Genomic DNA, 13,173 nt, shown 5'->3' with positions numbered 1-13,173 from the left:
CGCATGTTTTCCGCCATATTTTGTGTCGTGCACATCGAGGTGCACAGTAAGTATCTTTGTCAGAAATCCAATGATCGGATAAGTATGATGGTGTACGTGTCCTTTAGTTTGCTTTGCTAGTCAGTTTACACAACAGCACATGATTGAACCAGTGTGTGATCTTGTAGGTATGATGTGTGTGTGTGTACGTATTCAGTTCAGCATCAAATTGCAACCACAGAACGTTGAATTCCTAATTCAAGCAATTTTGATTATGGAAAGGATTTATAAGAGCAAACTACTGTAACTGGTTTGGGTTTGTTTGATCCAATCTTCATATTTATGTTTGTAATTTAAGTCTTGGTTTGCTATTCCTCTTTTAGTATGTAACCAAAGTTGATCAGAGGCTACATCAACGTGCAAAGCCGAAACCTGAACCAGTAGCAGCGACAACTTTTCCAGAAAACGGTGACACTGTTCTCCATTCAGTGCAGCAAATTCCTACAGTCACATCTCACCCGTCCAGCCTTCAAGAGAGTGATGGCAGCACAACACAGAGAGATGAAACAGCTGAGGTAGCGGAGGACAAAGCAGAGGCACATCATGCCAGGGAGGCCAGGCAATGGAAGGCGATGAAGGTGCAGCTATCAGACCTGCCAGGAATCTATGCAAGACTCTCCAAAATAAAGCTTACAGGTAATGTTTGATCATCCTTTTCGGTGACATAAAGGAGATCAACACTCTATGTTATTGTTTATATCCAGCAGGAGATTGTAAGCCCCAAACTAGTTTGCCTTACAATCTCCTGCTGGATATAAACAATAAAAAAATGGCTCGGTGGGTAAATAATAATAATTATTCGTCGTGCGTGATTGGCTGCCGAGTTTTGCCCACAAAATACAGTCACTGCACTTTACAATATATGCTGTGAAGCGCTTTGAGATGTCTTGTAGATGTGATGAGGTGCTGTATCAAATGCAAGGATTATTATTATTGTTGATTGACTGTGTATTTTGTGGGTGAAACGCGGCAGCCAATTGCGCACAGATAACACTTTGGAGTGGGGAGGATTACTGAGCTAATCAGACTAGCAGAGTTACAGGTTCCATCTTTTAGCAAATGTTGAATCTATATCTAGGATTAGATTTTGACCACAGCTCCTCTAGTTAACTTAGTTTTGACTTCATGACTGTTTGTGGAGCCTTGTGGGTAAATTGACTCCTGCAGTTGTACATTCCTACACTTGACAGCAATTATATGTAACCATATTTGATACGTTTTGACGTTATAAACATGCCAGCAAATGCAAGGATTATTATTATCTGTTGGTTCATGTGGAGAAAAACAGTAACCCAGCCCTGATAGGCCAAATGGCCTGTCTCTGTGGATTAGTATTCTAGGATTCTATGACATGATTAGCTCAAGTGGCTGATGGGCCAGTAACAGGTTGTGAAATACTATTGTCAGAGATTTATGATAAACATTTATGTTTATATAAATATTTAAGTGCTCCGAGACGCTGTCCGGTGCGAAGGACGCTATATAAATGCAAGTTGTTGTTGTTCCAAAAGCGATGCACCTTATTCCAATTGAATAGCTGAACTTGCAAGTAATGAAACTTGTTAGCAAAGTAGGAACTGAGTTTGTTTTTCCATCAACAACAGACTGGCAGTAGATTTGAAAGGCTCATCTCTCCATTCAACTGCTTATCATCTTTGGTGTAAGATGTGTCTAAAATTATAGAGGACAGAATTTTTTGGGTAGCCTTGTAAATGTCATACATTTCGCAAATGGCAGCTTTCAAGTTAAATTGCACGAATGCTAGAAGACTGAGCCTCCATGAAGGAGATGGCTCGACTTATTTTCTTTCCCTTGACTTTTACTCCTGTGTAATGAGGACTACCTCTGTCCATTAGCGTTAAATGCTGCAACAGAGGTCACTTCTAGTGGTCTGCAAGTCTTTCATTACACTGTATGAAGCTTATCATTAAACACAGGGCCAAATTACAGAGAAATCCAGACTGGGTGAGGTGTTTAAGGATATCTAATATCTTGATGTTTTAGCGGTACCCTCAGAGGAAGATCAGAGGAAAATACCTCACCAAAGATTGCAAAGGCCAACTCAAACATTTTAAAAAATGGGCATTATGAAGCTGTAAAAGTGCCAAGTATTTCTGGAGTTTTTAAAAATATCCAACTCCACACCATTCTAAATTAGGCTACATCATTTGTTTTTTACTGTAGCACAGACTAGCTGCCTGGCTCTGTACTTTGCGTGAAACATGGGCGTGACACAGCAGTGACAGCCTTGCATACATTTTTTTTGATATAATCTATACAGTTTACTCTTACGGAACTTTGTTCTGTAGAGGAATGTGTGCTAAACTGAACCTGTTTAAAATACCATCCGTCCCAGATAATGAGCATCCTGGGATTGAGAACATTCATCTAAATGTAATATGTCTCCATGTGTTCCGTGGTGTTTATTCAAACAGAAAGACGTAATACAAGGAACATTTTGCCTTTGGTGCCTCGTCCAGGGTAATTTATTTCCGAATTTGTAGCAATTTGAATGGGAAGAAATCTTAAACAATTCATTATTGCATTGTGGGAGAAATTGTTTTATAAATTTGCGGCACAGCAGAACGTAAATGCAACTCCTGTTATTTGACCATTTAATAGAATTAATTAACCAAAAGGTTCCATTGAAGACCATTTAATTGGCACCGCAGCTGCGTTTAGGGGATGAAATGTATCGTGAAAGGTCAATGGTGGCAACAAGTCATTTGTTTCCCACTTGTGTTTTACTATAGATCAGTCATGCTGGCAAAATTCTGGCAAGAAACGCTCAAAATAATTTCAAGTTTGACATTTAATTAACTACCCATCTGTTGTTGACCACATCAATTATAACAAAAAAATTAATTTCCAGAGTTCAAAGAATTTTAATAAAAAAAGGCAATTTTTCGGGAATGTATCCTCATTATCAATTTCTTTTAAACTATTTGTCCTTGTTGCACTAAATGGAAGGGTGAGATTTTGTTGCTTACAAATAGTTTACCATTCAAACTAATAAATCAAAGAGTTATAATAATAATAATAATCCTCGCATTTGATATAGCGCTTTTTACGTCGGGAGGACGTCCCAAAGCGCTTCACAGAATATACTGTAAAGTGAATTGACTATACTTGTGGGCGAACGCGGCAGCCAATTGCGCAAGGCAATGCCCCACAAACAGTCGTAGATTGAAAATGACCAATTTATTATTGTTTTTGGTTTTGGAGGGATTATTATTAGGCTCTGTGTGGAGTAAGGAAACTTGCCCAAGGTTTCGCCCTCTGCCTGGAATTGAACTCAGGTCTCTCGCTTGCAAAGCGAGTGCTCTAACCACTGAGCTACAGGACTCCAGGAGTTGTCTTATTTTCAAGTAAAATGGCCAACAACATCAAAATTACATTTGTATAGTGCTTTTCACGTCGGGAGGGCATCCCAAGGCGATGGACAATCAGTGTTTTGGCCTACACATTGTTGTATACATTAGATTTCATTCAGATTTTCAATTGCAGAAAATTCTTAAATTCCCTAATTTTGGGGATATACAGTAATTTGATTTTATTTGATTTGATTTTAAATCTCCTTTTGCTTCACCCCTTTCCTCCTACCAACACTGCAACAGTGATTCACACTATGGCGATATTTATTCATGAATATGAAGATACTAGGAAAGTGTTCAATTATTATCCACTGTGACTGTCGGAATTGGATGTGTGGGATGCCACATAACTTCATTGGTTACTGGCTCCCACATCATCTGCCTTTCTGTGCCATGAACCACTCCTCAGTTGGTTTGATAAGTCAGTCCAAGTCAATGCTACTCTTGAACATACTCTAGGAGTGAAGTGTGATCTGCACCTGAATTTATTTTATGCTGTCTTCTTCCCTCCCCACACTCCCCCATTACTAACACTGGCAGATCCAAGAGCTGTGTGGACAGGGGCATAGGATCATATATCCCACATCCGTCCTTGGATTTTATACAAATTGCATAAAGGTGCTTCTTCTTGGTACATGGGTTGCTTTTGAGAGTGCTGCTGTTTACATTATTACTGTTTACATAGAAACGTGAAAATATCTGCACAGGAGAAGTCCGCCATGTCACTGGGATCTCAGCTTTCCTATATTTCCTCCCCATTTTAAATCCCACTCTGTTTGCTCATACCCTTGCAGTTTAGTAATGATATTGTGTTTTTGTGCACTTAGTTTCCATTGAGACTCCCTTGAATCTCTTTGGAATATTTCAGAACCACAAGAAGGGGCGAATATCTTCTGCTTTCTGCTGATGTGCTGGTGACAGTGAACTTTTTTTTTACCCTGGATTCCTGGCCTTCAAGTGACAGGAGTGTTGACTAAATTTCCTTCAGGTGTGCTAATGGATTGTTCAGTTAGATGGCTAGTTTGTTTGATCAAGTTATCTGCGTGAGTATTTTGTATCCATCGGTCTCCATATGGCACAAATTTGTTCCTACATAACGTGAACCTATTATGAGATTATGGATCAGGAATCCAGAAACTAATGGCCAACCATTAGTTGACATCTGATACTTATAATGAGCAGCCTGTTGCCTTATTCTACACCAACTCTGCTGTAACAGTATACATCTGTATGCTGTGCAATTAAACAAGACCAAACGGCACCTGTTGAAGGGGATTTAATAATTTATCAAGTGATTAAACTGTACTGCAGCGAGACGCTTGGAGTCTAGCAGTTTGTTATCTGGCCAGAGTCCAGGGGAGGAAATAGCTTAGACCAGTTCAATTTATTAAGTAAAGTTTATATCAAGTAAAGTTCACTGCCTGATGACCAGCACAGTCTGCTGGTTAATTACAGGTTGGGCAGTACAATTATGGTGAAGGATCTTTAGTAACCTGTACTGGTTTGGTACGAAGGCAGATGGCTTGGAAGCCCCATCTAAAGAATAACCGTACCTGTTGTTGAGAATGGCAGCGAAGGAGAGCAGGAAAGACTTCCACAAAATCATTGTTTAAAATGTTAACTGGTGATAAGGGACCAGGAATTCTAAAGTCTGACACTGCTGTTCCATAGTTACTGTACAGTGCATGTGTATATACAATAGAGCTTGTCATAACTCGCTTCATTTTAATGCACTTCATTATAACTCAGGTTTGTTTATTGTGCGATTGGGGTATGCTGCACCTCGACATTGACTTTACAAAAGAAATCAAAAATGTGCACGGAAATCCGACAGACTCACTTCAAATTGTCAGCTGGGTTCTCACAAGCTAAAAATTGTCCGCATTTTAGGTCATCGGGTTACCACTGATGTCACTTACTGCACGCATTGAAGTGAGCCATCATTCGCTTGGGTTCTTGGAGCCCCCCAATTGCTGTATAACTGTTCGCTACAATATTTGTGATGTGAAAATGCTCCCCTTGTGAACATGTCAAATTCTGAAGATTATTTTTCATACAATATAGCTTTGCACATCTGAGGCCTGACATTTTCTTACAGTCGAAACATTAAGATCATGATCTTACACTTAAAGATTATGCAAATTGTTTTAAAATTCTTCCTTAATTTGAAAGCTTTCTGTTGCAATCTTTGAAAAGAATGGGCTTACAAATTCAGACTGAAGTTAGAGTTTTCTAAAATTCTGCGCATTTTAAATTAAGTGAACACATTTTGCATTGTCTTGACAATGGTCTGAAGGCTAAGACCTTAGACCAGTGGTGTTTAATTCTACTACGGGGTTTCAGTGATGTGAAAGGGCCATCTTATTGTCTCTTCACTGGTGCCCTCAGACACTTTGATGCAACATCAAACGTTTAGCAGCACAGTCAAGTTTTAAAAAGTTGACTGCTAAATTCTGCTAAATAACAGATGTCTAGAGAGTGAGTTACGGGTTTGCACGGGGTCTCTTGTTAGTTTCAGCTTGTGTGAGTGAGTGGCAGCCCCTCATGCACATACCAGTCAGAAAGCCAAAGCATGGCTGCATGTTTTCTGTCGCTCTCTCTCCTAAAGAAAGAAACAAAGAAATTGCCCTTTTAAGCACTTTATGACAATGAAATGCTCTCAAAGTGCTTCATAAGTGTGGTGATGCTTTTGTGGGCAATCACACAAGCCGTTTGCAACAGCATTATTCTCTGATTAACCCAAGGAAACATGCACTACAATCCTTAAATTCCTATAGCACTCTCTCCAAATGCTAAAGCAGGTCTGCTTCTCGACCCCTGCAAGTTGTCGTTTTGGATGAGGGAGACACAATAGCTTGAATACTTCATGCTTTTTAGATCACTGCCGTGGGATCTTTATCATTTGCCAGAAATACCAGATTCGGCAGATATGAACTCAGTTTAATACTTCAGCCAAAGGGTGCTGGGCTTCCACAGTGTGGTATTAGTGCTGTACTCTTTGTGACCTCAATTTGTTGGCAGCATCCTTCCTGCACGCTGTGCGAGCCCAATCCATTGCCTGTTCCGTACTCCCCACTTAATGTTATTTTCCAGAATATCTTTAAATGGTGAACAAATGGAGAGAATGAAAACTTAAGTTATTTTCCAAAACTGCAGTAGTTGGGGCCTCGAGGCTTATTTTGTTCAAAGATTTAAATAATTTTCCTGCAGGGATGATCCTAGAATATGCAATGAGTTGCACACAGCAGATGCATTACCAAACCCTCTAACTAATAAAGCTTTCAAAATGTTGTCACTGGGTAAAGGAGAAAGCTGTTAAATTGAAATAGTTTAATCCATTAAAGAAAGGGGGTCCTATAGCTCAGTGGTCAGAGAACTCGCCTGGCTTGCCAGAGGACCTGGGTTCGATTCCCGGGCAGTGTGAAACGTTGGGCAAGTTTCCTTACTCCACACTGCTTCTGTTTAAAGTAGGAACCCGGTTGTTAGTCAGTTGGCAGATCGCTTTTCTGGGGGTAATAATCCCTTAAAATAAATAAGTTTTAAATGGGCAGTCAATTCACTTTACAATATATTCTGTGAAGTGCTTTGATGTGATAGGGCACTATATCAAATGCAAGGATTATTATTAAGTAATACATAAATACCTACAGGCCTGAAAGCGTTTGCTGCTTACAGAAATAATGTGATCAGTTTCTCCACTTTTCTCTTCAGATAAATCCTCTCTTTTTTTAAAGTTGGCAATCGGACCAGCTCTGTGTTGAGGTAATTCTGACTTTATGTCTGTTTCTTTCAGCTTTAGTTGCAATGACTGCATCTGCCGGCTTTGCAATGGCACCAGTGTCCTTCGACCTTAGCTGTTTCCTGCTTGCCTCTGTTGGAACAGGCCTGGCTTCCTGTGCTGCCAATACCATTAACCAGGTGAGTTATTCATTGTAACACAAGGCAGGGCACTGGGTGGCACAAATAGGCAGGATTGAGTTTTATTTTCTTCCTTGGCAAGGAAACATTTGCTTAAGTTGTTTGGTGGGTTTTTTCCCCTTCACTTATTGTTGCGACAGCAGATATAAATCTTTTAGGGTGATTTGACGCTTCAAGAGACTGCACATGAAAGGGTATAGTGCAGTTAGGAGAGTGGGATTAGATTGGGTGACACGATAAGCCAAATAGCCTATTTCTACATTGTAGTGGGAGCAGGAATTCTTCCTACTCAGCTCCTGTTAACCTTTCAAGCCAAAGCCCTAATGGGTAGGGTGGTCCTAATAGCAAAAGCAGTGGGAAACTTGACATACAGGGCACTCAATGTCAAGCTGTGTGTTTTTAGCTGGTGGAACTTTAGAGGTACCACAACGCACACTCTGGGTTCCCCGAGCCTTGGCTATTATCAATCTGCATTCCTCCAGGGAGACAGAGTGTATTTCAGTTCAGAGAAGAAATTTCCATGTGTAGGTGGTATAAATATATGAAAATCTGTCTAATTTGGGTAATTTTAAACTTGATGAAGGGTTTCTGCATGTGTCAAACTCCTGCTTATCCAAAATAATGATTGTGTAGCCATTCTATGATTTTATTCGCTGTCTCCATTTGCAGGACCTCCTTTTGAATTGCATTTAGTTTGTAACAGTTTAATAGGGTGTAATAGTGCCAAGGGTTTACTTTTGGAGTTCCATCAAGGTTCAATACTGTAACCGCTCTGCAATGTTTTATTTGTGATCTGTCAAGACGAAATTACATAAGGCTGATTAGGTTCCAAATTTCCTTTCTTTTATTCTTGCCAATTTTCTCCCCTCCTGTCCTGAATTTGTTTTAGAAAATATTTCTCTTTCTACTGAGATACGGCAGTGGCCTCTACAGCGAGGGGCAGAAGGCGACTTGATTCTGGGGACATTAGAGCCAAGCTCAATCGTATATGATGACCAATAGAACATCAATTATAGTTCAGTCTTAGATCAGACAAGCTGCTGATTAAACCTGGGGCCTTCCTGGTTAGTATGGGCTGAGCAACAAGCTGACAAAAATCATTGAACCATGGGGAGGGCTGAGATCCACATTTCTTGCAGCAAAATCCCACCCAGAATGTTTAATTTAGGGAAGAAATTCTAACAGGTGCTCTTTGCACTGATTGCACAACAGGCTGAAGGTTTCATTTTATACATCACATAGATTGTGGTTTATTGTTGTTTAAAACTAGCACCTTTTTTGTCTGCGTTAGACGGCTATTCTGTTAACAATCTGCAATCAATGGTATGTTAGCAGAGGTTTTTTTTCCACTTCTTGTTTTATTTAATTTTCTTCTATGCCTTTCCTCTCCTGGAGGAGTTTATTAACTGCTTGCCTCTTGCTGGGTTACAATGCCATGTTTGGCTGTCCCACATGCTGTTGGTTATGACCATTTGAGCAGGTGCTACTCCATTTTACATGCAGTGCTTTGAATACCAGTGTTTTTGATTAGCTGTCCTTGCAGTTACCAGTCGCTTTTCCCTCAAAATATTTTCGTTCAGCACAATAGCTGTTTTGCTAAAAGCTGTTTCTTTGATGAACAAAGTTAACTTCACTGTGTCTGGCGAAACTTCTTAAGAGATACAGCAGCTTTAACATAAAGCGTCGAAAGTGTCTTTAGTTTGTACAGACCGGATTTCAGGAAGCCATTATTTCATAGATGAAGCAAATTCAAAAGGAGAGAGAGGACTGCTCCATTTAGTTTGAAAAGGTACGGTTAAAGGTGGCACTTTATAGTTTTTCTGCTGAATCATCACTGTATTTGATAAAATTATTCATTTAGGGACTTTACTTGCAAATGTGAAAAACCATGAAAGGTGTACTCCACCTAATTTAAGTAATAATGGCACAGCTTGGCAGCTCTTCAGATATTTATCTATCAGACAAGCTAAACTTTGGCTCAATTAACAGAACCAACACCTCTATATAAAAAGGTTGTAGGTTCAAGTCCTGAGTTGGGCATTGAGCTCACAGACTAGGTTGACCGACACTGGAGTGCTGGGAGAACAGCAGCATTGTTGGAGGGGCCATCTTTGAATGAGGTTATGAACTGAGGTCGGTCTGCCTTTTCAGGTGGATTTTTAAGATCCATGACTCGATTGGAAAAGTGAAAGGGATTTCTCTCACTTTCCTGCCAGAAGTTGTCCAGATAAATTAGTCATTCACAACTTAGCTATTTGTGGGAGCTTGCTGAGGGCAAATGGCTATCACAATTGCCATTAAAAAATAAAAATAAAAATAAAATAAAAATTTTGAGGTTTGAGAAAGTCAGTGGGAAGGGAGAGGAAGAATGAGGAAGGAAACAAGTGCGTGTGTGAGAGAGAGAGAAAAAGAGGGACAGACGGAAACAAACATAGGTAGGGAAAACAAATATGAATGAGTGTGATAGTTGGAGATAAGAGAGAGCTGAAAGATAGAAGAGAAAATGCGTGTCGTACAAGGTTGATTCAGGGAATAGACAGATACAAAATTTGACTGACAGTGTGTGAAAAATAATAGTGTGAGGGAAGAGAGTGGCAAAGGCAGTCATTTAGAAAGACGAGAGTGACACAGATGCAATGATGGACACAAAGACAGAGGAATGAGATTCACAGAGAGAATAAATACAGGGAGACAGGCATAAAATGGGGACAGGGAGAGGAAGTGAGAAAGGTAGAAAGACATGAACATAAATGGAAGCCAGAGGCTTGTTCAGAAACAAAGCAGAGTTATGCTTGCTAACAATAGCTTATTCCTACAGACAGATCTTTGTTCCCAGGTAAACCCGCCTCCCTATTGCTCAACCTGGGATGGGCTATTTTGTCAGTTATAGTATAATCTAGGTTGATTCTACAGTGGAGACCTGAGGAATTGCTGTATTGTCAAGAGGTGCTGTCCTTCAGTTGAGATGTTAAACCGAGGTCTCTTTTCCTCTTTTGGTGGTTCAAGTGACTCTAAAGATCCTGCTGCACTATTGAAAAAGCGCTGGAACTTTTGTCCCGGCTAATATTCCTCCCTCACTCATAATTTTCCTGACACAGTTTCGCTCCTCTGTTTGCCTGCCTGACAGTCATTAGACTTCCTAAAGCACTTTTCCTGCACACAACTACAATACTAGGTAAACGAGCAGGACTGTACTTTTTTGTGGTTTTAATAATGGAACCAATAAGAATAACCCAAGTTTGAGACATTCCATTAATTTATAATGATCTGTGGTGTGTGATGCCTTGTGTTCCTGTAGGTTTTACAACTAACATTTAAAGTGCCAATGAGGGTCTTGTTCAGCCTTACAATTTTGTAGTGTGAGCGTTTATGATTCCGAACCCACGAGTGGAAGTGTTGCTCTTGAACACATTGCACTTATTGCCACAGAAAAGGGCAAACCCTGTTTGTTTAATGATGCAATCGTACTGTTATTTGGCTTGCCAGAGGAAACAGACAAATTATGCATTTGACCTTCCCCATTTTATTTTTTCAGCTGTGGGAATTACAATGGTTACCAGCGGGAGTGCACAGCTAGAAATCGCGATTATGTTTTTTTTAAAAAGCGCGAGGAATCGTTTTGACAGACCTCAGCCAACCTGAGTACATGCTAGAGAGCAGCATTCCATTAAGGAGTATAAACACCTGATCGTCTCCTGTGAAGTCTGCTCGGTTTTAACTAGATAAGTTGCCTTAAGCCGTGGTGCTTCCTTTCATCTCCCTGTCTGATGAAATGATTGTGAGGGTGACATGTCACAGCATTCCTCAGCGGTTTCATCTGTACCCTAAGTGCTTACAGATATCAGTGCTTTTTATAGTCTGTGTGAAGGTGCATTATACCTGCTTTAATTAGCAACAGAACTGCCTTTCATTAGCGATAAAGTAATGATGGAGACTAGAGAACATGCTCATCATCATCAGTATTCGACATAAGCCGAAGCAAACTGCATATTGAGCTACAGGCACACCGAAAGAATTGCTCAACATCTTTGCAGTAAATGGTAATATAAGTATGTTTGTAGAGTCCATCATCTGATGGAATGTGGACTGTCTGTAACCAATGTTTGTAACCAGTGTTTAGTGTTGTGATGGCTGAAATTGCTGCCTACTTACAGTTCATCTCCCGGCTCCAAAAAGAAGCAAATATTAAAAGCATCATGATTCGCTCTCAGTTTATTTCAATAATAAAACTGTGGGGAATATAACAGTGACTTGCATTTATACAGTGCCCTTCACGTGGGGTAGCATGATACTATAGAAATTTGAATAAAGAATGCGTCACCTCACTGTGAAAGAGGGCTCAGCCTTTGCTCTTGATTAAATAACTGTTTAACTTCTAATTATTCTACATTTACTCTGATCAACATCTCCTTACTGATGTATTTGGCTAAAATGGGATTGATTTAAAACCTGAATGTCTCAAAAGTCCTCAGCCTTTTGCATCTTAACCTGTACAGCCATAACTTTTGTACCATTGGCTCAAATTAGGTCCTTGAAACATGGATCAAAATGAAGCTGAAATACTATTTTTAAACAAGACCTGTGGGTATAGTAAATAGGACAGGTAGGTTTCAATTAATGCAAACCGTTTGTATAAGTGACTGGTTCTGTGGCTGGATCAGAAGATTACCTGTGTGATTGATCTGAGCAGCTGTGGATAAAAGTTGATGGATCTCTTGCCAAGGTCTCGGATCACAAATAAACATTGCGCTGGGGGAAGGAGGAGAAGGAGGAGAGGGTGAAAGGCATTCCAGAGTCATCTCTGAGGAAAGCAGTTAAGGGAAAAGAAGAAAGGAAAGACTATCGCTTCAAAACATCTTTTCAGCTCTGTCTGTAGATTGTATGAAAAGTCCTGTCATTGTCTTTAACTTTGTCTTCAAGATTTCCTGAACTGGTCTCAACAGAACTTCTGAAATCACTGTCATTGGTTGTCACTTTATGTTCCATGATTGCAAACCTTTGTTTAGTATAACTTTCGATATTCCTAATGTTAAAGTTAGTAAACAGGTTTGTTTTCCCTTCTCACGTGCTCCTTTTACTACCGTCCCAGAGTTTGTCGGCAATGAATGAGGCGGAGAACAAGCTGCGGCCAGGAGATGGGGCTGGTGGGGGTTTGGGGGTGAAGTGGGAAGAGGAGATATCGAGAACTTAGGAGATACACGGACTGGTGTGAAATGACCTATGCCTCCTATCTAGCAAACTACATGACTCTAATCATGTGATTGCATTATGCATTCTCAATTGTAAAAAAAATTAATGGCCATGGGAGGGAGGTTAACCATTAGAAAGTAAGATGTTGCAGTCCAAACTGTAATACTCCCTTAGCCCGAATTACAGAAATGAGAATTTTCACTTTCCAGTTATAATACTTTATTCCATATCAATGGTAGAAATTCCTGTTCTTTTACTGAGACATGCCAAACACTGACGACCCCTATGTCGATAGCTCTGAAATGTCTGCAAGTTTGGGCTCGGAGCTGGGAGGGCCTTAAACAAACTCATGTTGAGGAGACCAACTGACTGAGAACCCAAGTACTCTGTGCTTTTGATGATGCAGTGGTTTTATTAAAGGGAATCCCAATTTCACTGGTATGAAGTTTGTTTCTTTAGTTAATCTAAAAATGAATCAGAAGCAATAATTATGTGGTTTATGGCTGATGAGTGAAACTATACCAGTGGGGAAGCAGTTTGTGTCGATTTGTGTAGTCTGCAGAAGGCTGGGCTTTGAGACGTAACTTCACCTACAGCTACAGGATACAGTAATGCAAACATTTAGTACAATGCAGTTAGTTACAGCAGAGAA

General features: G+C 40.0%; 1 protein-coding gene across 2 annotated transcripts in view; it reads left to right on the top strand.

Moving 5' to 3' along the window:
- LOC103175416 (protoheme IX farnesyltransferase, mitochondrial) overlaps window positions 1-13,173 on the top strand; it is a 51,223-nt gene that overhangs the window by 7,251 nt on the left and 30,799 nt on the right. For both annotated transcript variants that reach the window (XM_042342370.1, XM_007888446.2), the window contains 2 exons: window positions 363-675; window positions 7,207-7,331. In XM_042342370.1, the coding sequence (XP_042198304.1) occupies window positions 363-675; window positions 7,207-7,331 (438 nt within the window). The remainder of the gene's footprint in view (window positions 1-362; window positions 676-7,206; window positions 7,332-13,173) is intronic.

The sequence above is a fragment of the Callorhinchus milii genome, unplaced genomic scaffold, assembly GCF_018977255.1.
Source record: "Callorhinchus milii isolate IMCB2004 unplaced genomic scaffold, IMCB_Cmil_1.0 Scaffold20, whole genome shotgun sequence".
In the NCBI taxonomy this organism is placed as follows: domain Eukaryota; kingdom Metazoa; phylum Chordata; class Chondrichthyes; order Chimaeriformes; family Callorhinchidae; genus Callorhinchus; species Callorhinchus milii.
This window is presented reverse-complemented; position numbering and strand designations above follow the sequence as displayed.